Source organism: Wasmannia auropunctata, unplaced genomic scaffold, assembly GCF_000956235.1.
Source record: "Wasmannia auropunctata unplaced genomic scaffold, wasmannia.A_1.0 LD334204.1, whole genome shotgun sequence".
Taxonomy (NCBI): Eukaryota; Metazoa; Arthropoda; class Insecta; order Hymenoptera; family Formicidae; genus Wasmannia; species Wasmannia auropunctata.
The window spans coordinates 14,685-42,379 of record NW_012028686.1 but is presented as its reverse complement, the minus strand read 5'-3'; the positions used below and the strand labels follow the sequence as shown (position 1 = coordinate 42,379).

The 27,695-nt window shown below is 34.5% G+C and overlaps 4 protein-coding genes across 12 annotated transcripts in view; 2 read left to right on the top strand and 2 right to left on the bottom strand.

The window, feature by feature from the left end:
• Positions 1–6: 6 nt before the first annotated feature.
• On the bottom strand, positions 7–9,694 carry LOC105459168 (serrate RNA effector molecule homolog). Of its 5 annotated transcripts, none has more exons than XM_011704958.1 (16): positions 9,586–9,694; positions 9,073–9,215; positions 8,282–8,602; positions 7,646–7,840; positions 5,929–5,995; positions 5,547–5,794; positions 5,283–5,470; positions 5,081–5,206; positions 4,740–4,981; positions 4,433–4,573; positions 4,124–4,360; positions 3,876–4,043; positions 3,509–3,771; positions 2,932–3,207; positions 2,623–2,772; positions 7–960 (listed from the first exon to the last, which is right to left on the bottom strand). In XM_011704958.1, exons 2-16 carry the CDS (start codon positions 9,189–9,191, stop codon positions 891–893), a joined length of 2,811 nt encoding a protein of 936 aa, XP_011703260.1. In that variant the 5' UTR covers positions 9,192–9,215; positions 9,586–9,694; the 3' UTR covers positions 7–890. The 5 variants fall into 5 exon arrangements, with proteins under 5 accessions (XP_011703260.1, XP_011703262.1, XP_011703259.1 ...); XM_011704960.1 differs by having other exon boundaries at positions 2,623–2,739; XM_011704957.1 differs by lacking the exon at positions 7–960 and adding an exon at positions 2,035–2,373.
• Positions 9,695–12,433: 2,739 nt separating this feature from the next.
• Positions 12,434–22,613, top strand: LOC105459166 (collagen alpha-1(III) chain-like). Of its 2 annotated transcripts, XM_011704951.1 has the most exons (10): positions 12,434–12,822; positions 13,935–14,879; positions 15,103–16,191; positions 16,288–16,575; positions 16,815–16,886; positions 17,426–18,427; positions 19,702–19,815; positions 19,927–20,708; positions 21,351–21,579; positions 22,527–22,613. In XM_011704951.1, exons 1-8 carry the CDS (start codon positions 12,753–12,755, stop codon positions 19,962–19,964), a joined length of 3,618 nt encoding a protein of 1,205 aa, XP_011703253.1. In that variant the 5' UTR covers positions 12,434–12,752; the 3' UTR covers positions 19,965–20,708; positions 21,351–21,579; positions 22,527–22,613. The 2 variants fall into 2 exon arrangements, with proteins under 2 accessions (XP_011703253.1, XP_011703252.1); XM_011704950.1 differs by having other exon boundaries at positions 15,103–16,575.
• Positions 22,614–23,034: 421 nt separating this feature from the next.
• On the bottom strand, positions 23,035–25,950 carry LOC105459164 (zinc finger protein OZF-like). 3 transcript variants are annotated; one of them, XM_011704945.1, is made up of 4 exons: positions 25,562–25,950; positions 25,130–25,207; positions 24,898–25,047; positions 23,035–24,724 (listed from the first exon to the last, which is right to left on the bottom strand). In XM_011704945.1, the coding sequence occupies exons 2-4, from the start codon at positions 25,190–25,192 to the stop codon at positions 23,210–23,212; spliced, it is 1,728 nt and encodes a 575-aa protein (XP_011703247.1). In that variant the 5' UTR covers positions 25,193–25,207; positions 25,562–25,950; the 3' UTR covers positions 23,035–23,209. The 3 variants fall into 3 exon arrangements, with proteins under 3 accessions (XP_011703247.1, XP_011703248.1, XP_011703249.1); XM_011704946.1 differs by lacking the exon at positions 25,130–25,207 and having other exon boundaries at positions 24,898–25,107; positions 25,562–25,949; XM_011704947.1 differs by lacking the exon at positions 25,130–25,207 and having other exon boundaries at positions 25,562–25,949.
• A 125-nt stretch (positions 25,951–26,075) lies between these two features.
• The window catches only part of LOC105459165 (chymotrypsin-2-like), a 4,801-nt gene continuing 3,181 nt past the window's right edge, over positions 26,076–27,695 (top strand). For both annotated transcript variants that reach the window (XM_011704949.1, XM_011704948.1), the window contains exon 1: positions 26,076–26,394. The gene's annotated coding sequence lies outside the window, so the exon portion shown is untranslated. The remainder of the gene's footprint in view (positions 26,395–27,695) is intronic.

Genomic DNA, 27,695 nt, shown 5'->3' with positions numbered 1-27,695 from the left:
AGAGAATTATTGTGATCATATCATTTTATTGTGTTACTATTAAGACATGTGTTACATACGCATTATAAACGAATTATAAATATATATTTATGATAATTAACTTTATTTAAACCAATTCTATACTCCTGTTCATGAAAAAAGGGAAATTACGCAAATTACGCAATTCTGAGTTTATGAGGAATATAATGTTATCGACACAAATGACCTAATGTAGCATATATATTTATCTAAATCTACTTATTATAAACACACTATGAAATTCAATATATAAAGTACATAATTGGATTTTTTAAAATAGTCAGATTACATATAATTCGTGATTTGTAAGAGATAAACGGAAATTCGACGTTGCAAAATGAATTCTCACTACTGTTTGCGATTTACCATTTGTATAATGTGGTTTTGTACACAAATTAACTCATTGTCTCTTAATTATCTTGAGAAACTGTTTTCTTAGCAAATCATGAGAGAATAACAAGTTACGAAAATTTGATAACATCTAATTCTTGGATATTCATAATATTTCATATGAATATCGTGAACTATGGAATAGTATATATTTGGTGCTAATTTTATACATTCCATTCAAATTTAATTTGGATTTTTTACTTTCACTTAATTTGATCAATGTTTCAAATCTTACTCTTTTTTTATACAAACTGTGTAACATATTTTTTCTCATTTTTTTTTTAGAAAATACTGAATATTCATACATGCTTACTATGACGAAATTTCAGAAATTGAAATTAATAATTGTAGATATATTTATATACACAGGTATGCAATGTACACACTTGTGAATTATGACTTACAGAAGAAAATGTTGCTGTTTTAAGTGATTCTAAGCAGTGTCTATATTTTTATATCGATTAATGTCTCTTTAAATCATTCTATAGGAATTCGTCCGGTTCCCGCGGTGCATCGAGATCTCGATAATGTATGACTGGTCGAAAATCGCCACTGCAATATTAAATATTTATTAGAAAAAAAATGAATATCAATATTATTACATATATATATATATATATATATATATATATATATATATATACACAGGATATTAAAGAATATATATGCACATGTAAAACAAAATAAATAATAATAAAATATTTAAATGTGAAACAATTCTTAAAAGTATAAAAAATTAGTATTTGATTGTACTATACATATAATGTGTGTGTATTTATGTATAGTGTGAAAGATGTATCTAAAAATTAAAATTGTCTACACATGCGTGACAGCCATATAATAAAATTCGTCGAAAAATTATATATATTATTAAAAGTAACAATATGCATATTTTTTCCTTCATTATGCTATAATGATATACAAGGCCTGTTCTTTTTAGCTGAACTGGCTGCATTAGTTCACAATTTATCTTTTTTTTTTCTACATTGGAAGAAGATAAACTCTGAACTAGTGCAGCCAGTTCAGCTAAAAAGAACAGACCTATAATGGCTATTGAAACATGACATCAGGATTTTCCAAGACATACGACCAACCGGACATAGGGTTTAAACGGAAATGGGACAAAATAAAATAACAAATCGTTAGAGTAACACACAAATAGATTTATTTGTTATTCATATTATAAATCAATTATAAATCAGCATCAGCAGATCCTTGGACTTTTAGATAAGATTGTATTAAAATTAATTTATGTTTATAATTTTAAAATTATTTTAATATATAAAAAGAAATAAAACAGATATCTTTTTTGCATATACAGGATGATTCTTTATTATATGTTAAAATTTCAAGAGTTAATCTAAAACTTAAAAAAACGAAGAATATGATAGATCTTTTGGACTTTATTTATTTGGTTACAAGAAAATGCAAGATAAATCTATTTTCTGCATAACGAATAAAGTCCAAATAGGCCTATTCTATATTATTTTCTTCATTTTGAGTCTTAGATTTATTCCTGAGACATTTATATTTGATTAAAACTCACCCTGTTATTCAATGTGTGTATATGTATATAGATGTATACACATGCACAGATGTAGATTTTTTTTGTTGGTTTCTAAATATATAATACCGGATCTCGATGCGCATTAAATAAATTTGATTTATATTATAAATAATATTTAAAAGATTGTGCTATAATTTTGTAGTATAATTTCTGGATCGCATTAATTTTTAACTTTATTTTAATGTTATTTCTTTCTTTTACCAATAGTGTGTTACGTATAATCCAGCATATAGCATAGAGAATCTGTAATGGTATTAGCATTTTTATGATATTGGTTAATCTCGTGGTCAAGCAATTATTCGCGTAGAAATTTCGACAAAAATTAAAACATATCCTTGTCCGGCTGGTCCAAGTCATTATAACTAATAACAGGTCTTGATGTAGTATCCGGAGCGGCCCTGTAAAACATTGTACCATGTTCAGTTTATCAATTCGAATGGACCAAGGATATACTATCTTGAATGTTGTGTTGATTCAATACATGGTTTACGTTAAAGAAAACTGAATATCAACAATATCGTGTTGATTCTCTTTATAAATTCTTCAACGATGCTTATCCATGGTTGGAGAACCATGACAATCTCGAAGTATCTACAGACTTTATTGATTGCACTGAAAAAAAAAACATGAAAAAAGAATAGTCTTACCGTCCTCGATTAAATCCGCCACGATTAGAACGTGGCGCACTAAATCCAAATCCGCCACCATAACCGGAACCATAATTGCTCCTGTTACTGCCAAATCCACTACTGTAACTTCCGAATCTAGAAATATTTGTGGATGTTTGCGTTGAGTACCTTAATGACGTTATTTCATGTTATCTCAATGTTATATGTATACTAAGATAATATTCCACAAAATTTGTAAAATCACATTTTTCATAACGTATACGTATCATAATAATAGTAGCATTTGTTTCTTAAGTACTTTGAATCGCCTGTAACTCTTGTACTTACGAACTGCAACCATATGGCGAAAAATTGTCACGCGAGCCTTCTCTCAGCGGAGCTTTGTTACCAGGATGCTCAGGAAGCTGAGGCCTTTTTGGATCTTTTAAATAATTGTTGAAGTACTCAGCTTCCGCTTTCACTTCAGCAACCTTCTCAGAATGCTTGTTAAAAATATGTTTGCGGATAAAATCGGGCCCTTTGAACTTCTTCCCGCTGAGAGGACACAACCATTTGTCCTTTGATAATTCTTGAGTGTTGGCTTGAACAAACTTTTCGACCTCACTATTCATATGTTAAGGAAATACTGTTTAAATTAAAATAGAAAACGTGAATCTGAAAAAAATGATTAATTTAAATCAGTATTCAAGATTTGTAATTCTTCTAGGCATGTCAGCGTATTTACATTTATTAACTTCCTTTTTTTTTTTTAAATAGAATAACATAAATGCCGACACATGTCAAGTCAATGCTCAGAATTACGAATTTTGGACAGTACTGGTTTAAACTAATCGCCATTTTTCATAAACTATAATTGCAATGTTATTATAACTAAATATTAAAAGCACATAGAAGAAAAGGATACGCTTCAGCATTTTTCGCCCCTAGTTTATCGAAGTCTTCGTCAGATAAAGTAGCAACCGGTTGTAGAAAGGCAGACATTTTGCTCTCAAAGTTACGACAATATTCCGACAATTCTGCACTTGAGACTTTAGCTGTAGGTGGACATCCCCTCACATGCATTATTCCGCATCTATTTGGCATCTCGTCCTCGTTTGGATACTCGCAGTGATTGTAATAATCAACGGAATGAACAACCCGCAAGTAGAGCACTAATCTGTCTAATACCTGTAAGAACACGTGTTGATTTTTGATATATGTATATATAAAATATAATTCATCGAATTAGTTTTTCCAGTCTTGATTTCCTTATACAATTTTGTTTAATTTACCTTGATTAAAACTGGATCTCTCTCAATTGAACTATCTCCATCGCCTAACTGACCTTCCTCTTGTTCACCTGACATACCTAGTAACTCTTCTTCTTCAGCTGAAGCTTCTTCTATCAAGTAATCCGTTATATTCTTCAATACTGGATTTTTCGATGACAATCCAAAAGCCTAAAATGACACATAAAAGTTTATATAATTGTGAATTTTTACTTCTGTTTGTAATATGTATAAATATAAATTTTACTTACAGCTTGTTCAATCTCGCTACTTTGAGTGGTCTTGTTTTCTTTGTCTTCTTCCTGTTTTACTTCATCTTTCTTCTCTTCTCTCCACAGGCCCACTTTATTATCCAAATTGTGAACAATTTTGGCACTAAGTTTAATGTCATGTCTGACTATTTGCTTGTGAGATGTTAAACCATTCACTGATCGAATACGTCGTGATAGATCTCTGTTCACTATTGCCCCAAGCTCACAATCACGTAGCTGTGAGAGACAAAGCAATTAAAAGCATCCGTTTTTATTTTTATTTTTTATAACATACACATATAAACTTACGCGGATATTATTTAAACTCCAGCAGATTTCTTTGATGTTCACTTGCCTCTCGAACGAAACCCAGCCGCGACGGAACCATCGTCTTTCCGGCTGTGGATCCGCTATAGCCACACGTAAGAACCCAGGGAATCGTTTGCACATCTATCCGACAAACATAATTATGTAATGTCACAATTATACTATAAATGTCGATAATCACATCGTTAATAAGAAAAAGAATAGCTCAAAATTAAAATGTAGATTGTTCAAACATTCACGAAAGTTTTTACAAGATTTAGTAATTAACAAAAAAGATATTTCAACTAACAGCTTCAACTTCTGCCTTAGTAATGGTCGGCGCCAAGTTACGAAGGAAAATGCTACTGGTCTTGTGCAAAGCCCTAGGTTCCTTCTCTCTGTCTTCGCTAGCCAAATCGATCACCGCTTCTGGTTCAATTGTAGACTTTTTATTATTTTTTGCCTCTACTTCCGTTTTAACTTCCTGCTTCTCTACTTGAACGTTTTTTTCATCGGTATCTTCGTTACCAGCTTCTATCTTCTCGTTGGCAGCTGTAATAATTATTGTGATGATTTGCATAAAATAAATACGAATATTATATTCTAATAACAGCTCGTTTTCACAAAGCATACAAATTAAATTACACTCACGCGTTTCCACTTTTGGTATGTTCAGTTTATTGCTGTCACTACCAGAGGAACTACTGCTGCTGCTGCTACTGCTGCTACTATTGCTGTCGGTACGTTTACGTTTTCTGGATTTCTCCGGTTTTTCCGCTGTAACAAAGTAATGCATAATTGTAATGCATGTAAACAGCAAATATGATCTATATGAAATAAATATTTTACATACAAAGTTTATCATCGTCAACAGTTTCTTCTACATCTTTACTTTCTACTTTCTCGTCTTCATTTTCCTTGGTTTTGTCAGCTATTGTATTTTCATCTTTCACCGAGCTTTCAACTTCCATATTAGCATTCTGAGAATCATTCTTAGAATCTTTCTCGTCACGTTGTGCGTCATCCACCTTATTTTCTTCGCTAAAATAAAATTAATAGAAAAATAATTAATATTATTTCATATATTTTCCTCAAAATATCTAATATCCTACAATACCTATTCTCAGATTTCTTCTCTGTAGAAGATTTTCTCTTGAGATCTTCTTTTTCTTTCAGAATATCTTTAGTTATTATAGGTTTAAGTGGTTTGACATTTAAAATCTGCAAATCTTCCTCTGTTCCTCCTTCCAATTTAATAACCACTGCGTCCAAAAGATGTAGCAACGAATCCGCTTGATCGGCATCAACAGACACCTTGTCTATATCTCCAGATTTCAGTAATTCGATAAAAATTTCCACGCGTTTCTAAAATAGAAATAAAATCGAGATTTTTCTGTCAGTATATGTTGTCAGTATATGGCCAAATATGTTAGTAACAAAATTAGAAAACGCTCAATATATACATTTTTATTATATACATATTTTGGCGGTGTATCTACCTTAAGTGCTGATACTTGCTCTTCTTTCCTTTTCACTGATTCCTCAGGATGGTATTTTATTTTGAACCTGGTGATCAATAGAAAAAAAAATGCGATAAATGGATGTTCACGAAATCAATATAATAATCAATATAATAATATATTAAACAAGTCCAGAATAGAAACACACATACGTATCAGTGACGCAGCTAGTTCTGTAATTTAAAAAAAAGCAACGCGGATGAAAACGTAGATCAAATTGAAAAGCGCATTTTTTCATGATATATGCACGCAGATATGAGGTATGTAAAACATCACAAAGTAATTTTTTAACGCGGAGGATAAAGAAAAATCGAAAAACGGACACATAAATGTTTCACTTCCTCATATTGTGCATGCACATGCATATAATATACCCACAAAATAAAAAGTTTTAAATATTATATCAATTATAATTCCCTTCATGTTTTACCTACAGCAACATATATGTTAAATCTACAATTTATATATAGCAGATAGAACGCGTATAGAACAAAGTACCCACGTGAAAAATGAAACATTAGTAAGTTTTAAAATTATAACTGTCGCTCTTTGTACCAATTACGTCATAAACAAAACCTCTTGAGATATAGTTTTAATTAGCCATAAATTGTCGTTTCGTAATTAACAAGGCCATACGTCATAATGCTCGAAAATATACCTTAAAGCTTTAAACATTTGAGTGCTACGCAGCGCAATCGCGTTGCTCATGTTTCATGTCAAAAAGTTTCAATAAATGTCACAGTAAGCTTGATAATACATTTAGCTTGCACTAATTCTCAGAGAACTTGATTACGCTTTACAGTTTACACAATCAAAATATTTTCTTCCAATTTATTAAAATCAATCAAAACTGTATCTATATGGTAAATTTTATTTCTACTTATGACATTTATTATGGCATTTTCTAACATGGAACAGAAGAAGCGCGAACGCATTTTTCACAAATGTTTTTACGATTCTTCACTTTCGGCACTCAAACGGTTAAACACATGGTCGGTAATATCAACTCAGAGTGGAGCCTCACCTGTAGTCATATTTCTACTCGCATTCAGTTTTCTCGTCGACACCGAGTCTTATCGACAAGGATATGCTCGAATGTAAAAATAAATAAACGGGTTTAGAACGCGGCCTACGCGAGCAATATTTGGGCTTTGCGCGCCCAGCTCGCAATCTATTTAGCTACCTAACAGGCACCTCGTGTCTTCAGCGATGCGCGAAACGCGAAATTCATAAAATATCGTACGAGAAAATAAACGAGCGAGATGACCCAAGATATAAGGCGATGGCGGCGATATGCTGTAGGGATAGACAGAGCTGATCATATTGTTTGAAATTAGCTACAATATATCGTATCTGCAATTTATCAAAGATTATAAATCGTCCATCTCTTCCAGGCATGTAGCCATACACGTACATGCATGGACAGAGTTCTATACGACCGATCTCCTACAGTGGTATTATTCAAAAATATTCATTGGTTATCTAATTATAATTTTTACGATGTTGCTCATTCTTTTAATAAGATAGCATTTTAGAGTCAATCAATTGCTTCTTAAAAATGTAAAAATAAATTCTATTTCATTATCTGTTAATCTACTAAAAAAAAAAATCACGATATAATTGTTTTTGCTGAATAATGTAATGATGCAACCCCAAAATGTATGTGTGAAAAAGAAGAATATAAGAATTAATATACCATTCTTCGTCTTTATGGGCGACAAAGAATTCATTGAGCTGTTGCCTCCTAAATTCCAATTTATACTCGTTGTAGCGTTTAATCGCCTCTTCATCAGTAATAGTATCTTCTTGAGTACCGAGGAATGCTTTGAATGTCATCATGGGTGGCTGGGTTTCAATATTTGAATTACTGAAATTTCCAGCAACTTCTCGACTGAAAAATAGAATTACATCATAAATATATCATTTCTCAAAGGTAAACAACTGTAAATATTACAATGATTAATCTACGCAATAGTTAATATTTAGTCATACAACATATTTGTTATTACATGTATAATTAACAAGTTCCAAAATATGACATTATTTTGTGCATTTAATATTTTTGCTCTTAAATGAGAATAAATTATTGTTTTTTTCTTTTTAAATAGTAACAAAGATCTCTAAGTAGAAGTAATAACTGTAGCTTTCTGCATTTAGTGAAATTTTTGCATCTTACGAATGTAAATACCTTAACTTAGCTAATAATTTTGGAGTCAAACGACTCCGTTTTGGCGGAAACCTCATAAATCCTGCCCTCCTCATCATTTAATATTTGTCATAGAGTCTAACGAAATTCAGAAAAGAAGACTTGGTTATAACAAAACAAACGAACCTGCTGCTATTATTATGATTGCCATAGTGATGGTTGCCATGGTGAGCAGAGGCATAATTATCTGGGCTCCAAGAATTTCCACCTGCTCCACTACCACCGCCGCCACCGCCGCCGCCACCACCGCCGCCACCGCCGCCGCCACCACTTCCACCATAATAATCATGTCCATATCTTGGTCTGTCCTCCCACTCGAATCGCATTCTCTTTAAAGGCGGCCCCATGTCTTGGGATCTCGCAGGGCTGTAACGATCGCGGCCTCCACTTCCACCGCCTCGGTACTCTCGATAATCTGGACGTTGCCTAGGACGGCTGGACCACTCTCTATAAGAATCACTATCAGTGTAATAGCAGCAACAGCAAAAAAAACACAACGAAAGAAACTAAATTATATAAGCAGCTTATTCCACAGTTCTTTTAATTATTTCTTTTTCAATGTGACAAAAGAAGAAGATATTACAGGTTTTTAACAGATTGCGTATCATGAAAAGCAAGATAAAAATTTTATTTGTCGTCAAGGGTAACTGTCCCTATTAGTGTGCCCTGTACCTATTAGGTACAAATAAATATGGTACAAATAAATTGTACAAAGTTTTTTTTTATAAAGTTAATACTTTAACTTTATAAAAAAAAATACTTTGTACTATTTATTTGTATCAGTTTATTTTTATAAATTATTTAAATATAAAAGCACACTAATGGGTACACTAATAGGGACAGTTATCCTATAAACCGCTTATAAAGTTATAATAATTTAAAATAAGATTAGATAGATGTAAGACACATAAATGTACCTATCAACCCACTCGTCGCGCCTGCGATCATCTCTGCGCTCTCGTGAGTACGATTCCGTTCTCTCACCCCTGAATTTATCACGTCTCTTTCTATCATATTCATCGTCAGAGTCTGCCATCTTTGCAAGGTAAAACCTTTATATCTGAAAAGACACGTGAGAAAGTGTTTAGTTAAGATACGATACACGAGATGATTCAACGAGAATCGAGATGAGTCTGTGAGAATGAGGTTAGGAGCAAAGTACTAATTAATGTAAACTAATACAAATGGTCTTTCCCTACGAAGTGATAGGGGAATCGGCGACAATTGAAGCTTCTTTCTGCGCGAGCGAGTAAGTCCAAATGCGTTAAAATCGAAGAGCCTTCCATCCGGAAAGAACGCGAAATGGAAACAGCCATCGTTTCAAAGCAACGTGATCTGCCCCGTCCCGCTTCGTTCGGGAAAACAGCCATCACGCACAATATAGAAGTGTGGAGTATCGGATGACGAGACGATTGATTTTTTTCACTTACCACGTACGTACCACTTCACGACGCTGAGATAAAAGCAAAAATGCCCAATAAAATAGCCCGGGAACACTCCGGCTACCTCACACCTGCGTCACCCGTCACCAACGATCTGCGTGTCTACGTCACCGTCGGCGCTACTGGGCGCTAGTGCGCTACAGTCCGCTATCGATCGACTCTCGCACTCTCGAATCGACGCTTGCGGGAAATTCCGATTTCTAAATTGGCGCAAAAGACGTGCGAAGCACTTGAGGCAAACTGCTTTCGTCATTGTTCAAATATTTAAGGAAATGTTTATAAGTTTCTAATTATATTTTGAGTTATACCTTATTGGCCTGCAGTATGTATGTACATGTTCGAGAATTTGAGATAAATCTATGTAGAACGTATATAATCTAACTGCAATGTATATTTATATATATATATTACTTTTCATTTGTTTTTTTATCACTATTAAATTCGAGGGGAATTTTTAATTTATTTTAAATTTATTTTATTATTAAAACTCAATAGTTGAAGTTAAATATATTAGTTTGTTTAGTTTTTTCTTTATATTATAAAATGATTTCAATAAGTTTATTTATTTTAATTCAGCATATTTTTCTTTTGCGTGAATTAAAGATTTAAAAATGTTCGCAGATCGTTCTTTAGAAATTATACTTTGCATAAATTAAAGATTAAACTAATTAACATTGCGTTTAGGTATTTCTACAGAAATATTGTACACATTTAAAATAATCATTTTATCTTTATTTGAAGCTATTAAATCATATTAATGAGCATTATAAGGTCATGATCAAATTTAAGATTTGATGAGTTATTTTGTCAAAATTATGCGTAAAGCGGACTTTTGAGAAAGAAAGGGAAGGACTTGCAACTGTAACGTGACAATTAAAAAACGGCCTTTTTTAAAAGAACGACATGTAATCTTGCTAATTTGACAGATAAATTATTACGCGCGTCGGTATCTTCTAAGATTAGCCTGCATCCGGTATTGCGTGAATTTCGTTGATCGCACGATTAATCTGTTAACACGGATGTAACACGGCGGTAATAATAAGGAAATTGAAATCTTCGTTTCCTCGATAATATCTGCTTCTGCATCATGATAGGATTTGTGGCATTTTGTCGTATTTTTATACCCTGTGTTTTTTCCCCAATTACGATCATACTTTGCCATCCAGGATATCGGCACGTAGAGGAAACGTTACAACTAGCATATACAATCTAAAAATACCTACACATACACATGCACTCACGCACCCACATACACACATATGATCGTGAATATTGTCATTATTATTATTATTATACAATGAATCGTAATTTCGTTTTATTCTCTTACGTGCATACCGCGATCGCATAGTTCTGCGACATTTATATCACCGAAGTTCTCACGCGCATACACAATACGGGAAGAATTCCGACGTATTTTGATGTAAATGATTCGTCGAAAAACCAGTCCTCCGTTGTCGAAATGCATTCCACATACCTAATCCACGATACTCTAATCTAATCTTGCATGGGAATTGGCGCATATCGATAAATAGAAAAATAAATACGACATTTAATGGAATGGATATCGGCATTGATTTTTATTGGTTTCTTCTAAGAATAGAAATGATCCGAGAAACGAGTGCATCGGCGAAATGAAAAATCGCGCTTGGAAAAGATAAATTTAATGATTATTATATAAAAGAAATTAGCCAATTAATTTCAAGGATTGGTATTTTGCATCATTTGCGCGAGAATTGCAATTTACACGTAAATGCACACAACACTATAATTGACGATAATAGCAGCATATCTTTTGAAGTAATAATTTGATAATTTCAGTACATCTAATTGTAAGCTGCAACGTATATATGTAATGAAAACAATTTGTAATTTATGATTATGGGTTTATATACGACACTTTGTAAGTTGCGTTTAAATAATGGAAAATAATAAATCATGAATGATCATCTCTTTTATCGAGAAGCATTAATTAATAAATACAAAGCTATTCAATGATGAAAATTATGAGATTTCAACGATAAAATGTCTTTAAAATTGAAATAAATGTAAGTACGTAGAGCAGAACGTACTAATATTAACTCATCTTTATATAAAGTTCTTTTTATTATTGTATTATTATGACTATTATTTTAGAAAATGTATATTAATTTCTTTTCAAAATTTAGGCTAGAATTGTATTTATAATTTTATATGTATGTACATAGTATGCATTCTCTCTGCTGTGTAATATGATAAACAGTTGAAGAATTAAAAAAACACACATTTAATTATAAAATATACACGTACGTAAAAAGATAATATGGCTTATATAAATAAAATTCTATAATCCTTAAATTTCACGCGAAGTACAGATGTGTAAAATAGTCTTTTAGACAAAAAATATTGATATTTATCAGTTTTCAAAGTACCGCCTAATTTAAACATCGAAAGCTTTCATTAAATATCTTTTTTTCTTGAAAAAGGAAAAGTAAATTTTATTATTTTATAATATGCTAGCGAATGGTTATTCGAAGAATACTTGGATTCACTTAATCCTTTGGACAAACAAAAAATAACATATTTAATAAGAATAGATACTTAAGTAATTAATATCTTTTATCAGCTATTATTTATTTTAACAGAGATATGGTAAACGAAGAGACTTTGAGAACCTCCTTGTGCGAGATGAGTACAAAACGCGCATGGATTAGCATCATTCGCTCACAGCATGCCATACAGGATGCGCAAACGTGACGAGCATTGAAGTCTCTCCCGGGGAAACTCCTAAAGAACGATGACGCAGTCATCTCCGGCTGCAATGGACCGTCTCAAACCAGTCCCACTATTTCTGTTACATTGCACCGATCGCACCTGCTATTTCTCTCTTAGCTCGTTCGTCTGGTGGTAGTAAATAGTATAGAAACAATAATTACTCATTGTCCGGCAATGTACGAACGTCTCTGACTGCGCCACCGAGGATGCCACCTTCGCGGATCGCTCGCGGCGGTGTTCGGGATCCGCGGGGTCCCTTTCACCGTTGGGGGTATCCTTGTGCATATATATACAAGCTTTCGGTTAGGATACTCTTGGCAATGGATCGGCAACCGGCGCCACAGTGCAAACGAAGCAACTGGTAAAGCAACATTTGCGAGCCGGCCTCTGCCGAGATCGCTAAGATGTGGACCCGCAGTTTGAAGTGTTCTCTGGTTGTGGTGCTTTTCGCGTGCGCGTTTCACGCCGGCTCAGGTAGTCCCCCACGTCGTCAAATCTATTTTAGTTCCGCATAAATATTTATCGCCCAAGCGGCGAGTCGTATTTCTAAAAGAATCAAAATATTATTGCAAGTGCATTTGTATAAAATAAAGTCAATCCTTTAAATGCTCACTCATTTATTAGATAATTTTTTTATTGACAATTTTATCTGTTTTTTTTTTAATTTTGTATTGTGTAAGAAAGATATAAATAGGAAAAGGATCTATATTATAATAATATATATTAAATTAAATTAAAATTAAGAAATACAAACGTTCTAAAATCAAGTAGTCTGCTTCTAAATGAATAATATTAATTTATCTTAAAAAATCGATTATATTATTTTAGAAATCGATTAATAATTATCAACAATTGTAAAAATATCGTAAATAATTAATGAATTTATAATATAATTTATAATTACACTTGGAAATTTTTCTTTTATTACACCAAATTTAATCATGTTAATTTATTGTAATTTATTAAAATTATATATACACTTATATATAAACTTGTATTATTTTAAATTTCGAGTGCACGTGCATTAGACAATGAAAGCAATAGCGGCTCCTTTAGTGTGTACATTAAATCCTCCTTTGTGTACAACTCAATGAAATCATCTTTATAAATATTGGAGGCCACCTCTTAGGTGCCATCGCGTCATAATTACATATATGGTTGTTAGCCTATCTGCGAAGAAGTACAATCGTTTTCATCTGTATTGTGAAACATATTACGAATTATTTTAAATTTACAACCTTCATCCAGAAAGTGTCGAGATCAAATTTATTATGGATAAATGAGAAGTATAAGTTCTTTCCGCGAGAATAAAGACTTATTCTCCTGCGCAATACAAATTTCGATATTTAATATCCGGACCGCTATTTACAATGATACCTGATGATTCCATGTGAGAATGTTTCGGCGTTAATGGACGTATGTACATAAAATGAATATTAATTAAGTATGTGATGTTTAAAACTTTGATTGTAACTTCCACGTAAACTTCGAATAAATAAAAAGAAAAAAAGAAACGAAAAGGTATGCTCACGTATATCATAATTTAAACACTGCTAAAATTGACTCTTATGTATGAATTTTTTTAGGTAGCGTATCAGCTGGTACGCGCGATGGAGCCAGTGCACCTGCATTAAGCAGCGCCGGTGCGCTTGAAGACGCAGAAAATATTTCTGGCGCTCACGATAGTAATAAGGGAATTCGTAGTTACGGCAGCACCGGTTTTCCCCGCGATAACAATGCTTATAACCGTGGTGTAAAATCTTACGGCACGCCTTCGGGATATGGCGCCAGTCATGATCACGGAATAAAAGGCGCAGGTCACGTCTATAATAAGAACGACTGCTCTAAATGCAAATGGGAGAATGACGATTACTGGGAACGAGATGAGCCGGAGGAGGAGGGGGACGAAAACGATGGGGATGAATGCGATGATGGCCAATATAGGCCCAGCAATAAAGCGCATCATCACGGTCCTGGTAGAGGACACAAACCAGGATCGCATCCATCCGGAGTACACAAGACGGGACCTACGGGCGTCTACGTTGATGACGGCGTCAAGGCAGATGGTAGCCTTGGCGGGCCTTTAGACGGTACCAACTATCCGGGAACAGGATATACGAGACCAGTCAGTGGCTATGAAAGCACCCCGAGACCTGGATCCAGCTGGAATACTCCATTTACTGATACATCAAAGCCTGGATATGGCAGCGTAGCCACGGGTGCTTTTGGAACAACACCGATCTCTTGGTCAAACTGGAACCAAGGGACAACACCGAGTGGTTTTGGCTCTTCGCCAAAGTCGCCATGGGAAAGTGGACATGACGGCAGGGTTCCTTCTTCGCAGGGACCTGGTGCGCCTATTCCGAACTTCAGCGCAACGACAAAACCTGGACAAGGATGGAACACCAAACAATTTCCGAGCGGTTCTTCTTTCCCGGTACCACATACAGGAAGTGGCATATCTTCTCCAAGTAGTTACGGAAATCCACAGGAAAATCTGAATAGGCCTTACGGACAACCTGGAACACAAAGTGCGTACTCATAATTCGATATTCTTATTGGTCATTAATATTAATTAGTATAAATAATATTGTAATTATAACGTAATAATAATTGAATAAATAAGAAAACGATGCGGAAAACAACTTAATTTTTATTGAAAGAATTACATGAGAAACGGTGGAATATCTATCAACTTAAAATTCTTTAGAATGTTAATATAAATAAACATATATAATACTTCTACTTGTACAGGCACATATGCTGGCGCTTATGCTGGAGCGAGCGTAACATCTGGTATTGGAAGTCCTCATGGACAACCATCTAACTTTGGAAGAAAAGATCATTATCCGTTTGATCTCCATAAACCAGTAAACACCCAGGCACCACAAGGAACATATCAACCATATGGAACGTATCAAGCACCCTCTAATACTGATAGCGACTACGTTCTTGGAGGTTACAACAAACCCGAACCTGGTTTTTATAGTACGCCTGCAACTGTAACAAGTACTTTCGGAACTACCAATAAAGGACCATATGGAGGAACCAGTTCACCTAGAACTGTTCTTGGAGATCAAATTAATTCATTTGCTCCTGGAAAATCACCCGAATCATCAACTGAGAATCCTTATGTGTATCCAGGTATCACGAAACCGAGTTATGGTGGTTATAGTACTACCGCTTCCTGGTTAGGCACTGGTCAGACTGGAAGCGGAAGTAGCACTTGGCATAGTACTCCTCATACTGGATTTCCAACGTCAAATACTGGATTTAGAACAACTAAACCGCCGTTTAGCCACGTTAGCATCCCAAGTCCTACGTTATCTGCTCCATACGACAGAAGAGAACCGAATCAACCTAATTTTAATGTTGCGAGTAGTAGCGCAACTGCAAGTGCTGGTACAAGCGTGTTTGGAACATCGTCTCCTGGTACATACAGCTCTCATAGCATAACAGGAACAACTCCCTCGTTATATGATACAACACCAGCATATAGAGGAAGCTCACGTTATACTCCCGGGGTTAAAGGTTCTGTCGGAAGTACTAGACCTGCATATGGAAATGTTCCTCATACATATCCTAATATTGAAAGTAGTACTTGGTCTGGAGGACAGCCTGGAAGCACCTCCAGACCTTGGTCTAGCGGAAAACCTGAAGATGGAAGTGGAATTACGCCTGATAGGCATTATCCAAGCGTTAGCGGAATTTTGCCTCACAAGCAACCTCAAGCTGGAGGCAGAGTGTGGCCTACTAGACATCCTGCAAGCGGAAGTGGAGGTTGGCCTAGCCAACAACCTGGAGATGGAAGTGGGACGTGGCCAGGCCAGGTACAACCAGGACATGGAAGCGGACATCCTACAAGCGGAAGTGGAAGTTGGCCTAGCAAACAACCTGGAGATGGAAGTGGGACGTGGCCAGGCCAGGTACAACCAGGACATGGAAGCGGGCCTGGATGCAAACCAGGTGAAAATTGTGGAGGTCCGCAAGGAAGTAGTAATTGCGGAGGATGTTGTGGAAATTATAATTGCGATAGCGGTTGTGGTGGAAGAGGCAATGTACCAGCACACGGATTGTGTGGAGCAACCGGGCCTAGTGGCGTTAATAAAACATATTATCCCGCTGGAACTGGCGATGGAAATGTGCCAAATATTGGAACTGTATATGCTGGACCAGATTCAAATTTTAATAGAGCCGGTATTAGGCCAATTTATCCTGGAACGCAAGGTAAGCAAAAAGAAAAATGAGATATAATATTTACAAATTGACTAAAACACTTTAAATGAATATTACAAATATAAACGATTATATTTTATTATTTAGGCAATTAACGATATTTTACGAATTATTTAAACGATTATTTTAATATTTAGTTTTTTAAATAATATGTAAAATAATAAGAAATGTGCTGTTTGGTAATTATAAATATGATTAAAACTAAATTTTGATTTTAATTCTTATTGAAGGCGCAAGTGGAAATGAAACACCGGAAAATGAGCCATGGAATAAGGAAAATCCATTCTTATATGTAGATGGAGGTATGTGATAATTGAAAATTTTGAATCTTACTATTTTATATATTTTTTACTTTTATACCAAAACAATATTTTATAAATAAAAAAGTATAAGAAAATTTTCTGTAACAAAAAATTTATGTTTAGGATGCAATTTATTACGTAAAATAAAAAAAATATACAATAATAAGTGAAATAGATCGATATGTGAATTAACAACAGTATAAATCTATTCGTTTAAAGTGGATCTTTTTGCGTAAATTTATGGACATTTAATTTCCAGTTTATTCAAATTGCGCATTGATTATTTGTTGGTTTTAAAGTATAGTAGTCCTAAATTTTAAAAAATTTATTTAGAATTCATCATATAAAAGTTACACAAAATATATAATTTTATATAAGATCGCTGTTTTACTAAAAATAATGAGATTATGACTAAAATATTCCAAAATAATACGATACTAATTTCTCAAAATTTTAATAATAAATTAAATATTTTTACTTGTAATATGTGTTTTTACTTGTAAAAACTTACTCCATTACTATCTTACTCCATTGTTAAGGCGGTACTCCAAGCAGTGTTTCATCTCCCTGGATTGAAACTACAGATAAACCAATCGGTCAAGGAAATCTTTTTCTCGATCCGAATTGGAATAATCGTAATCCTGGATACAATGATAGAAATGTGATTCCTCATGGAGAAGAAAACCTATTGGTCAAGCCTATTGGTCAAGAAAATCTTTTTCCGAATGGTAATAGAAGAGAAAATATCGGTGATAATCCTAGTGCTGTGATTCCGCTCAAAGAAAAGATACCAGAAAGTGGCGGTCCGTCATATGGTACACACTCAGATAGATCCGGAGCACCAGGAAGTTTCCCTGGCTCGGAAACACCAGGAAGTTATCCTGGATCGGGAACACCAGGAAATTATCCTGGATCGAGAACACCAGGAAGTTATCCTGGCTCGGGAACACCAGGAAATTATCCGGGATCGGGAGCACCAGGAAGTTATCCTGGATCGGGAACACCAGGAAGTTTCCCTGGCTCGGGAACACCAGGAAATTATCCGGGATCGGGAACACCAGGAAGTTTTCCTGGATCGGGAGCACCAGGAAGTGGCGGTTACGGTGGTGTAAAAGGCGGTTTTCATGCCGGCGGTGCTTCCCCACAAGATGGAAATAGAGCTTATCCTCAATCAGGAGGTAATCCTCAAGGACCATTACAATGTAAGCTGGGTCTGTTTGGATGTGGAACAGCCGGCAGTGGAAGCTACGCAGGCGATAAAAATCCAGGAGGAGCGTTTGGTGGAAATGTTGGAACCGGTACTGGAAATCCAGGAGGCGTTGGCAATGTTCCTGGTGGGCCCGGGAATTCCGGAATTGGTCCTGTATCCAGTCATTTCGCTGTCGGCGCAGGTCATCCCGGATCAGGAGGGAACAATTTAGCGGCGTCCGTTGGCGGTGCCCAGGCGAGAGCTTATGCTGGATCTGTCAGCTCTGCTCAAGCTTCCAGCTCTGCGCAGGCTTCCAGTTCTAGTTTTGCCGGTTCTTTCTCTGGCGCGCCAGGTTTGTAGCTTAACAACTTTTAACATGGACATTTGCAATCAAAACAAAATCTATGAAAAAAAATTTGAAGGCACAACTTTCAGTAAAAAACGCCACGTTTTAAAAGTAAAAAATAATTAGTGCTATATGATATCCTTAAAGTTACAAAAAAATATAATTTAGCGTACAATATTTTACAATTATTTGAAAATTAAAAAAAATATATTTTTTTAATTAAAGCAATAATATTTTTATATTTTCTTTAAAAAAAAAGTAAGGATTATTGCAAATATTAGATCTCAAAGTATAAGTAATATCACAATGATATATGGATGTGAATTCAATAAAACTTATTGAAACTAATAATTAAAATAACACTATAGTTAAATGTACTTAACAGAAAACAAGTTCGTTTCTTTGTTTATATTCAAATTAAAACTGATGATCTGAAAATGAACAGGCAAACGGATAGTTCAAAATTAAATAACTAGCGTTGCGTTAACGAGCCGCACGATCATTAAGATTAGAATGAGGGAGTATATAAGACTGTAAATCAAGTCAACGATGCATTCATAATTCCATGGCGTTTATATCTCCGCGATGTCAAGTAGATCATACCAACGGAAGTTTTCTCACGGCTAATATCACGTCTTAGCGAGACATTGTAGTGGCATTTTTTTGAAACAAGACGAATATACGCGAGATAAGAGCATAATTTCTCTCTCACAATGGGAAAAATGGCTTCAAGGTCAGCCGCGTTTGCATTACGAGGGATTGGAAATACGCGTGTGATTGATGCGTTCCTTCGTACAATGATGCATAAATCAAAGATAGCAACATCTTAATTAATACTAAGCGCCGGTTCCAAGTATCCGTTTCCGTTCTTTGACTATGAAAGCTGTACACACACTATTTGCATCAGCATAGTTAATTTGATATCATTGTAATATCTAGCAATGCTGCTTCCCAATATATGCATTTCTATCTGTTATAAGATAATATGGCAAATGTCATCAGCTTGTTGCAATCAGTTTTCAAAAAGATTTGTATTTTATTTTAAATTTGGAATATTTTTTAAACAAGTCGCATTTAATTCAAATTATATTACAACAAATAAACTTTTTCAAAGATAAAATACTCTGTTTATCAATTTTTAATTGTTTTATTTTTAAACAAGTTCAGAGTTTTACTTGAAGATATATGGTTTAAAAGTTTTTAGCACGCTAATATAATAAGATAAATAAGACAACAACTGGTTTATATGGAAATGTAAAAAAACAATTTCGTGTTTGTAGGACCTGCCAATAATTTTGGCGGAAATTTGTCTCCAAATGGAGCACAAAATCAAGATGGATCTAATTCTTGGGCTTCTAGCGGTGCCTCCGCCTTTGCCAGTAGTAGTGCCGGAAGTAAGTTTCCGATAGAATTATTTTTTTTTAATATTTGTATTTAGAGGTAATTTAATGGAAAATTATAGGAAAGAACATTAAAAATAATATTAAACTATCATTTGATTGCAGGCTGGTCAGGAAATCGTCCTATCGACGTGAAGGGTTAACCAGTTTAATAAGAAAGCGAATATTAAAAAATATAATAAATGCAGACGACGATGTAATTTCGAAATATAATACACATTTTACGTCGCCACTTAATCATTAAAATACTAAACGCCTCTCATGTAAAACTTTATGTATAAAGAGATTTTATATTTATATGACGTATCATTCATTTATCGCAATCGATACGAATAAAATTTTCCTTTTTTGTACATATATTACAGTTAATCGATCGAAAAAATAAATAGATTTCCTAGAATAATGATTTACGTCACAAGCACTAATTATCGGTTATATGATCGATAATTGGTCGTAATGTAAATATTCCATGAAAACTCTATAGAATATTCCACTAAAAACTATTAATTCTCATTATCTTTACCCTATCATTTTTTATCTTATAGAGATATTCCTTAATTAAATCTTTAAACAAATATATAAATAAGGAATTTTCCATAACACAGGCAATAATATTCGATCTTAATATTCCGAGGGAATGGATAATCAACGTATCAAATACGTAGTGTATGTTAACGAGCAAGCTATTATCCTTAATATTCTTACAACGCAGAAGTAGTTACGGCTCGCTGAGAAATGTATAAAAGGACGTTTTTAGTCCATAGGCTCAGTTGTTTTTCTTCCGAGGCTCGCTGTGTGTTTCTCGAGAATCCAGTTCATCATGAAAATCATTATATTAATTTCGCTTCTATTAGCGTTATTGATTCAATTATGTAGCGCACAGTTTGGTAAGTCTTATTATTTATATTATGAGAATACTTAATTAAAGAATATGATCAGGTTCGCGACGTGATGTAATTCTATTATTAATTAATATCCAATGTAGAATAATTTTAATAATAAAATTTATATCCTAAAAGAGTTAAGATATAAATTAATTTTATGGCTATTTTAAAGCAGAATTGATTAATTATTACAATTTGTATTCTAAAAAAACTAAATTTTGGGATTATTTTATATAAAGTTTTGATTAATATTTATATTTTAAAATATTATTTACATAGATTAATAAATTATTATATCACATTCTATATTTTTATTTTTTTCATGTCTTCTTTGATGTCAATTAAAGATATTTAATTTTTAATTATTTAATAAAGTTAATAATTACAGGATTGCTTTTAATTGAAGTGTTATGTTATTTATATCGTGTCTGAGAAAAAATCAGCAACTAAAGATATTCATTTAAGTTTTCTAATCCAATTAATCTTCTAACTTTTAGAATATAATTAATGTGTTATATCCTAATTATATCATAATTATGGATGTATATCATTATTATAATTAAATCTTGATTATATCATACTATAATTAAATCTTTAGAATTGAATTTTAAACAAATTTTAAATTTACTTATATAAATATATTAGGATTAGAGAGCATGCTTGGCATGGGAGGAAGACGAGGCAACGGTCGCAGAGGAAGCTGGAGCAATGGTTATAATATGGGTGGAAATATGGGACGAGGAATGGGATACGGTATGGGAGGAGGATACAATATGGGGCAAGGATACGGAGGAGGTATGGGAGGATACGGAGGTATGGGAGGATATGGACGATAAAAATGAGGATATTGGGCGGGGAAACGCATCAATAAAAGGTATATATTAAAATCTAAAAAAAAAAAATAAATAAATTGATAATCCCCAACTATCATAATGAAAGTTTCTGTGTCTCCTCATTCTATTCGTATTATATCGCATTGTATTACATCACATTAAATTATAATAATATAATAAAATAAAGAGAACAAGAGATCATATGAAAATGTTTTCCTTTAACTATATATTAATATTAAACTCACATAGTACTTTGTCTCAATAGAAATAAAAATGTATTAAAGTAATTAAAGAAAAAAAAAAAACTAAGTATACATACGAATTAAGTTTTTCGCATACTATTCATGTGTGACAAACTCATATAGAACAATATTAAGATATTTGATATTATTAAAAGATATCAGAAGATATATTTTCTATTTCGGTTCATGAATTAATAAGCAGCTGTAAATTCTCAACGATAAATTACCTATTATAAAGTTAATTTTATAAATATATTAATATCAATACATGCGAATTAAATGTATAAATTTATCAAAATATATAAATGTAAGATTTAATAAGTTTTTTTATATTTTACAATTTATAGTATCGAACGTATGTAATGGCATAAGAAAAACTAATTTATTTTCCAAAGTGCAAGAACAAATTTCGCAATCTCTCGCTTTTGACGTCACACTTTAATGTATGCTGTAGTAAAAAACGATTTCAAGTAAGCGCAGTATTGCAATAAAAATAGTTTAATAGATTACATATTCATCACTTCTATTTCAATACTAATCAATTTTTTTTTTAATTTCTGCTATAAACTGTATTATTAAAAGATAACGGATGTGGCACAATTACAGTTTATAAAGCAATAAACTTTTGAAAATATTGAATGTTACAAATTACAATTAGCTAGGGATGTATAAAATGTTGTATGATGATTTCAACAATAATAATTTAATAATTTTTAATTAATTTTGTAACATTTTGTATGTTCCAGATATCTTTTAATTCTCAACTACATGGAAATACGGAACGTATTACATATCTTTCTTATAGATTAAATAAATATATGTGTAAAAATCAGCATCTGATACTTTTTCGTTTTTATCTGTACCATTCTGTACCAATAATTGCTTCTCTATTACATATACTTATTTGTTAAAATTATTTTTCTATAATTTAATTCAATCTCGCTTTCAGCCAATAATTTTTTATATTAATTATAACATTTTCGTCTTTTTCAGCTTAGAATTTTAGAAAAAAATAAAAACAGTTTTAATATCTTTGTAGCATTATTATAAACATCTTTTTTTGAGTTCCAAATTTTCATATACGTATTTTATTTGCTTCTTTATTTCTTTTTTCTAAAGTATGTTTTATTTTTTTAATGTCCAATGTAATAATTTGTACTTATAGATATAATTTTATAATATTTAGTTTACATTAAATGCAATGCATGGGCTATAAACAATTTACTCAGATAGGACCATTAAGTAACTTAGCAATTTACTTAGAAATTAATTTATTATTTGTCCATACACAGGAAAAAATACGACTTTATCAGACCTATTGGCATATAAAACAGATATAGGTGTAATCATGGAAATATGCTATACAACTACAAACATACGGTGCTCAATGTAAAGAAACAGAAAGCCGTAATAGACTAGATCCGTGTAGTTAGGATATGTGATTTGAGGAGAGGTGACTATTTAATGCTGTTTTATGGGCGAATTTTTTCATACAAATAAGACATTCGTGAGTTTTTTCGTTAACGTGCACCAACAAGTGCTTTTTCAACGCTGCTTTGTCTTTGAATATTTTTTGACAAGTACTACATTCAAATGGTCTCTCACCGGCGTGTACCAGGATGTGGCTGTTCAACGTACTCTTCTGCGTGAAAGCTTTGTGACATACGTAACATTCGTACGGTCTGTCACCGGTGTGACTTAACATATGTTTCCTCAACGACGACTTTTCCTTGAATGTTTTAGAGCAGATATGACACGCGTGTCGCTTATCGCCCGTGTGTATGATCATGTGCGAGTTCAATCGCGTCTTCTCCCGGAACGCCATGTCGCACATATTGCACGCAAATGGTTTCTCACCGGTGTGTATTAGAGTATGCCGATTCAGATCCGACTTCCTGGTGAAGATTTTGTCGCAAACCTTGCAATCGTACTGGCCACCGGTGTGTAACAACATGTGACTGTTCAAATCCGATTTCCTCGCGCACGCCTTGTGGCAGACGTGGCACTCGTGCGGTTTCTCGCCCGTATGGACCAACATGTGGGAATTCAATTTGGCCTTCTCTCGGAAAGTCATCAAGCATTCTTTACACTCGTACGGTCGCTCACCGGTGTGAACCATGGTATGCCTAATCAATTCAGATTTTCTCTTGTACGTTTTCTCACATATGTTACACGCGTGCGGTTTCTCACCGCTATGCGCCAGCATGTGATTGTTGAGCGCAGTCTTCTGGGCGAACGCTCTATGACACAACGTACACTTGAAATGCTTGTTTCCCGTGTGCAACGGCAAATGCATGTTCAGCTTTGCCTTTTCCTTGAACGCCTCGAAACAGATCGTGCATTTGTAGGGTTTGTCCACACTCGAGTGATTGGACATGTGTCGATTCAAATTAATTTTCTCCTTAAACGTCACGTGACACACGTCACATTCGAAGGGTCTGTCCTCCATCTGCATCATCTGTTCATTCATAGTTCGCTTCATAAAAGCTTGCTGGAGCGCGTCGCAATCGTACGGTTTATCCAGCACATGCAATTGCATGTGGCTCCTCAAGCTCCACTTATAGGCGAATCTTTTCTGACAGATGTTGCATTCTAACGGGCTCATTCCAACGTGAGTTAACATATGGGCGTGCAGGCTAGAGTTGTCGGTAAAAGTCTGCTGACAAACCTCGCATTGACTTCCACTACAGTGCGACCTTAGATGCGTGACCATGGAATCATTGTTCAGAAACCATTTCTTGCAGATTGAGCATTGGATCTTGTAAAATTTCGCTTGTTGCCCATTTTGACAGAATCCATGGTGCTTGTCGGGATCTTGCGTTTGTATAAAATTTGTATTAGTCAAGCATCGCTGCATCACATCCTCCTTGTCACATAAATTAGCATTTGCTATTTGCGACCAGTTTTGATGGCTTGTCGATTCTCCTTCCAGCTCCAACTTCACCTGCGAAAGTTCACAAGGCTGTTAGAAAAGACGTTGCGACACGACATGTATAAATGTCACAAAAACAAGTCGCATTTTTATTAAATGGCTAACGTTACTCGAAATTTGGAATCTATGCGGATGTAAAATTATATCAAAAGGATTACACAGCTGTACGCTTGTTATATACATACCATTTCGTTGGAGAAATCCACCTCATTGTTTTCGATAGGCAAAAACAGAGTGCCCTTCTCGAAAGTGCCTGAGCAAATATCCTCCATGTAGTCGGGATCAAATCTGTCGCCTGGTTCCTCCTTAAGCACGACGCTCACAATGTTCTCATCCTTAAAGTAATCGTTACGTTAGACTCTGGACAGCGCCAGGAGTACGCCGTATACCTGCTGCTGTTTCATACAAAAAGTTTACCATAACCTGACTGTCTATGGCTAATGCATCCATCGGTTCATCTTTCACCTTAAAACCTTCCATTTGCTACACTTCACTCTGAAAGTGAAATCAATTTATTCGCTTACATTTCACAATGCGATCAACACACAGTGTCTAAAGGAGGAAAGAAAAAAAAAACAAATCCAAGGTAAAGAGAGACAAGGAAAAAGCTTTGTACACGATGGGTGCAGCCAGAAGTTACGTTTTGATATATATATTATATTGTATTACGAGAACGTCCTCCCATAACCTCTCTCGGAACGCGGCGAACGGTTCCGGGGAACGCGGCTTCCGCGAGGCCCCCGTCCCCGTGGCCTCGCCTGCCGCGTCGTTCGCGAACCTGTTGCCGCGTTCCGGGAGGGCCGGTCGGAGGCGCGAGTCGCGCGTAATTCGCCCCAAGTCGATACTCACAGCATAGGTTACATGGCCCTTCCATGGAGAGTACAAAAATATAGGTTGCGCGCGGGGGCCGGACGACGCTCCTTCAACGGCTTCAACCTGTTCGCGGCGCCGCTGGGAATATCGCACCGCGGCTTCGGAGCAGCCGATTCGCCGCGCGGGCGCGGGTCCTTGTCCCCTCCGATTCTTGACTCGACTACCGATCGCGGGTCGTGAGCCGCAGGTGACGCGCGAACGCGACGACGAACTCTCTCTTCGTCGACGAGGGAATCGACGAGGCGATGCGATGCGATACGCTACGCGTTGGCTGGCTGGCGCCGTAGATAACGTACGTAACGTTGCACAAAACGCACCCGCGCGCGCGCGCGCCACATACACACACCACACACACACACAACGCGGGCACACACACACCAACCGCGCGCACGTGTGCGCGTGCGTGCGCGCACACACATATGGCAGCTCGACTGGCTTGATGCTGCGTCGCGGCGTGCACGTACATAGTACATACGTGCATACGTCACGCAACGGCGGTCACGCACACGCGCACGTGTATGCGCACGCACGCCGCACGCAACGCGAGTCGCGAGGCGCTGCGCACGTTTGGGATTTATGCGCGCGCTTGACAATAAACGTACTAGTGCGAGGCAGATGTTCCTTTCGATGTTCGACGCGGGATATCAGTTGCTTATGCAAGACAAGTCGATCGAAGGATCCCACGGATCTAGGTTGATATTCTCGTCAAATAAGGAGCATATCTTCATGCGACAGAGGGACGACCGCGCATTACGGAGTTACGACGGCATAGTATTGTAACGAGACGAAAAGAAGCAGAATCAGTACAGGTAAATTTATAATCCATATGTAACTTATTACGTACGTAACTGTTTCGTGTCGAGGAATAGATAGTATATACAACTGATAAAAATTATTATATATATATATATATATATATATATATATATATATAAGAGGTATCAATTTTTAAATTTAAAATATATCTTAATGTAGTTATATAATCTTTGTAATTGTTTTAAATATTTTATGTATAATGTTTTATATTTATAAATATATAAAATATGATCATATATAAAACAATTTTACATGTTTTATATTTATATCTTATATCTTATATGCGGTTTTTAATAGCATATGTTTTATGTATAAAAAAGTAACGTTTGAAACGCTTTAAATATTTGCATTTTAAGTATTTAAATATGTAAATTATAATTTGAGATATAGATGAACAAAAAATAAACTTGATATATTCGATCTTAGCTGATGTTTATGAATTTGTTACTTATTTTAAATCTTATAATAAATAAAAAATAGAATTACTTATGCTGTATAAGGCCGTTCTACAATAGCGTAAATATAGTTCTAAGCTTATAAACCATAAGAAATTGACCAATCATAATCAATTATTCTTACATTCGATTGTGGTGGGTCAATTTCTTACAGCTTTCAGCTTATGACTATGCGTTCACTCTATTATAGAACGGCTTTTACATGAAAATCTACGCGTATATAACGAAGGTCATGGTACAATAGTAGAGACAAGTTATGATAATACTTATCATTTTATCACGCTTTTTTATCCTATGAATTAAGTGAATGTCGTGAATGATTTGAATTTGAACGAAATAAATGAAACTGTTGTATATATATCTTCTCAATTTTTTCTTCTTAAAATGATTCAGAACGTAATAACACATCAGATGATGCATTAGATTGCTAGCATGAGTAAGCATGTACAGTTACGTACGATGAAACATGCAAGATTTGTGGTGATGATCGATAATGAGAATAAGTTAGAAATCCGAGCAAAAAACAAAGATATAAGATATGCGTACATTTTTATTTAATGCTTTGCAATAATTATATGATCATATTTTTATTATTGCATACTTTAACCAGTTTAATTGAAATTAAATTAACATATTTTCAATTTAATAAGGAATTTATTCTAATAGAAATAAAAAATAATACTACTGGTGGTTAATTTACTAAAAATATTTATTACAACAGGAGTATTAATTAGTTAATTATAATTTTTGATATATCGATATTAATATGACAATATTATACGCGTTATTGTTATAGCTTATTTTGACTATCAAACCGAACAATTGATTAGCAAAACAAT

Excerpts from the sequence above, each read along its gene's own strand:
- LOC105459166 (XM_011704950.1), top strand. The coding sequence starts at position 12,753 with ATGTGGACCCGCAGTTTGAAGTGTTCTCTGGTTGTGGTGCTTTTCGCG. Across the intron at positions 16,887-17,425 it reads ATTCTTATATGTAGATGGAG|GCGGTACTCCAAGCAGTGTT; the intron begins GTATGTGATAAT and ends TCCATTGTTAAG. Across the intron at positions 18,428-19,701 it reads TTCTTTCTCTGGCGCGCCAG|GACCTGCCAATAATTTTGGC; the intron begins GTTTGTAGCTTA and ends TCGTGTTTGTAG.
- LOC105459168 (XM_011704957.1), bottom strand. The coding sequence starts at position 9,191 with ATGGCAGACTCTGACGATGAATATGATAGAAAGAGACGTGATAAATTC. Across the intron at positions 5,471-5,546 it reads GAGAAGAAATCTGAGAATAG|CGAAGAAAATAAGGTGGATG; the intron begins GTATTGTAGGAT and ends ATTTTATTTTAG. Across the intron at positions 3,772-3,875 it reads GAGATCCAGTTTTAATCAAG|GTATTAGACAGATTAGTGCT; the intron begins GTAAATTAAACA and ends GTGTTCTTACAG.
- LOC105459164 (XM_011704945.1), bottom strand. The coding sequence starts at position 25,192 with ATGGAAGGTTTTAAGGTGAAAGATGAACCGATGGATGCATTAGCCATA. Across the intron at positions 25,048-25,129 it reads CCATAGACAGTCAGGTTATG|GATGAGAACATTGTGAGCGT; the intron begins GTAAACTTTTTG and ends GATTACTTTAAG. Across the intron at positions 24,725-24,897 it reads TGGATTTCTCCAACGAAATG|GTGAAGTTGGAGCTGGAAGG; the intron begins GTATGTATATAA and ends GAACTTTCGCAG.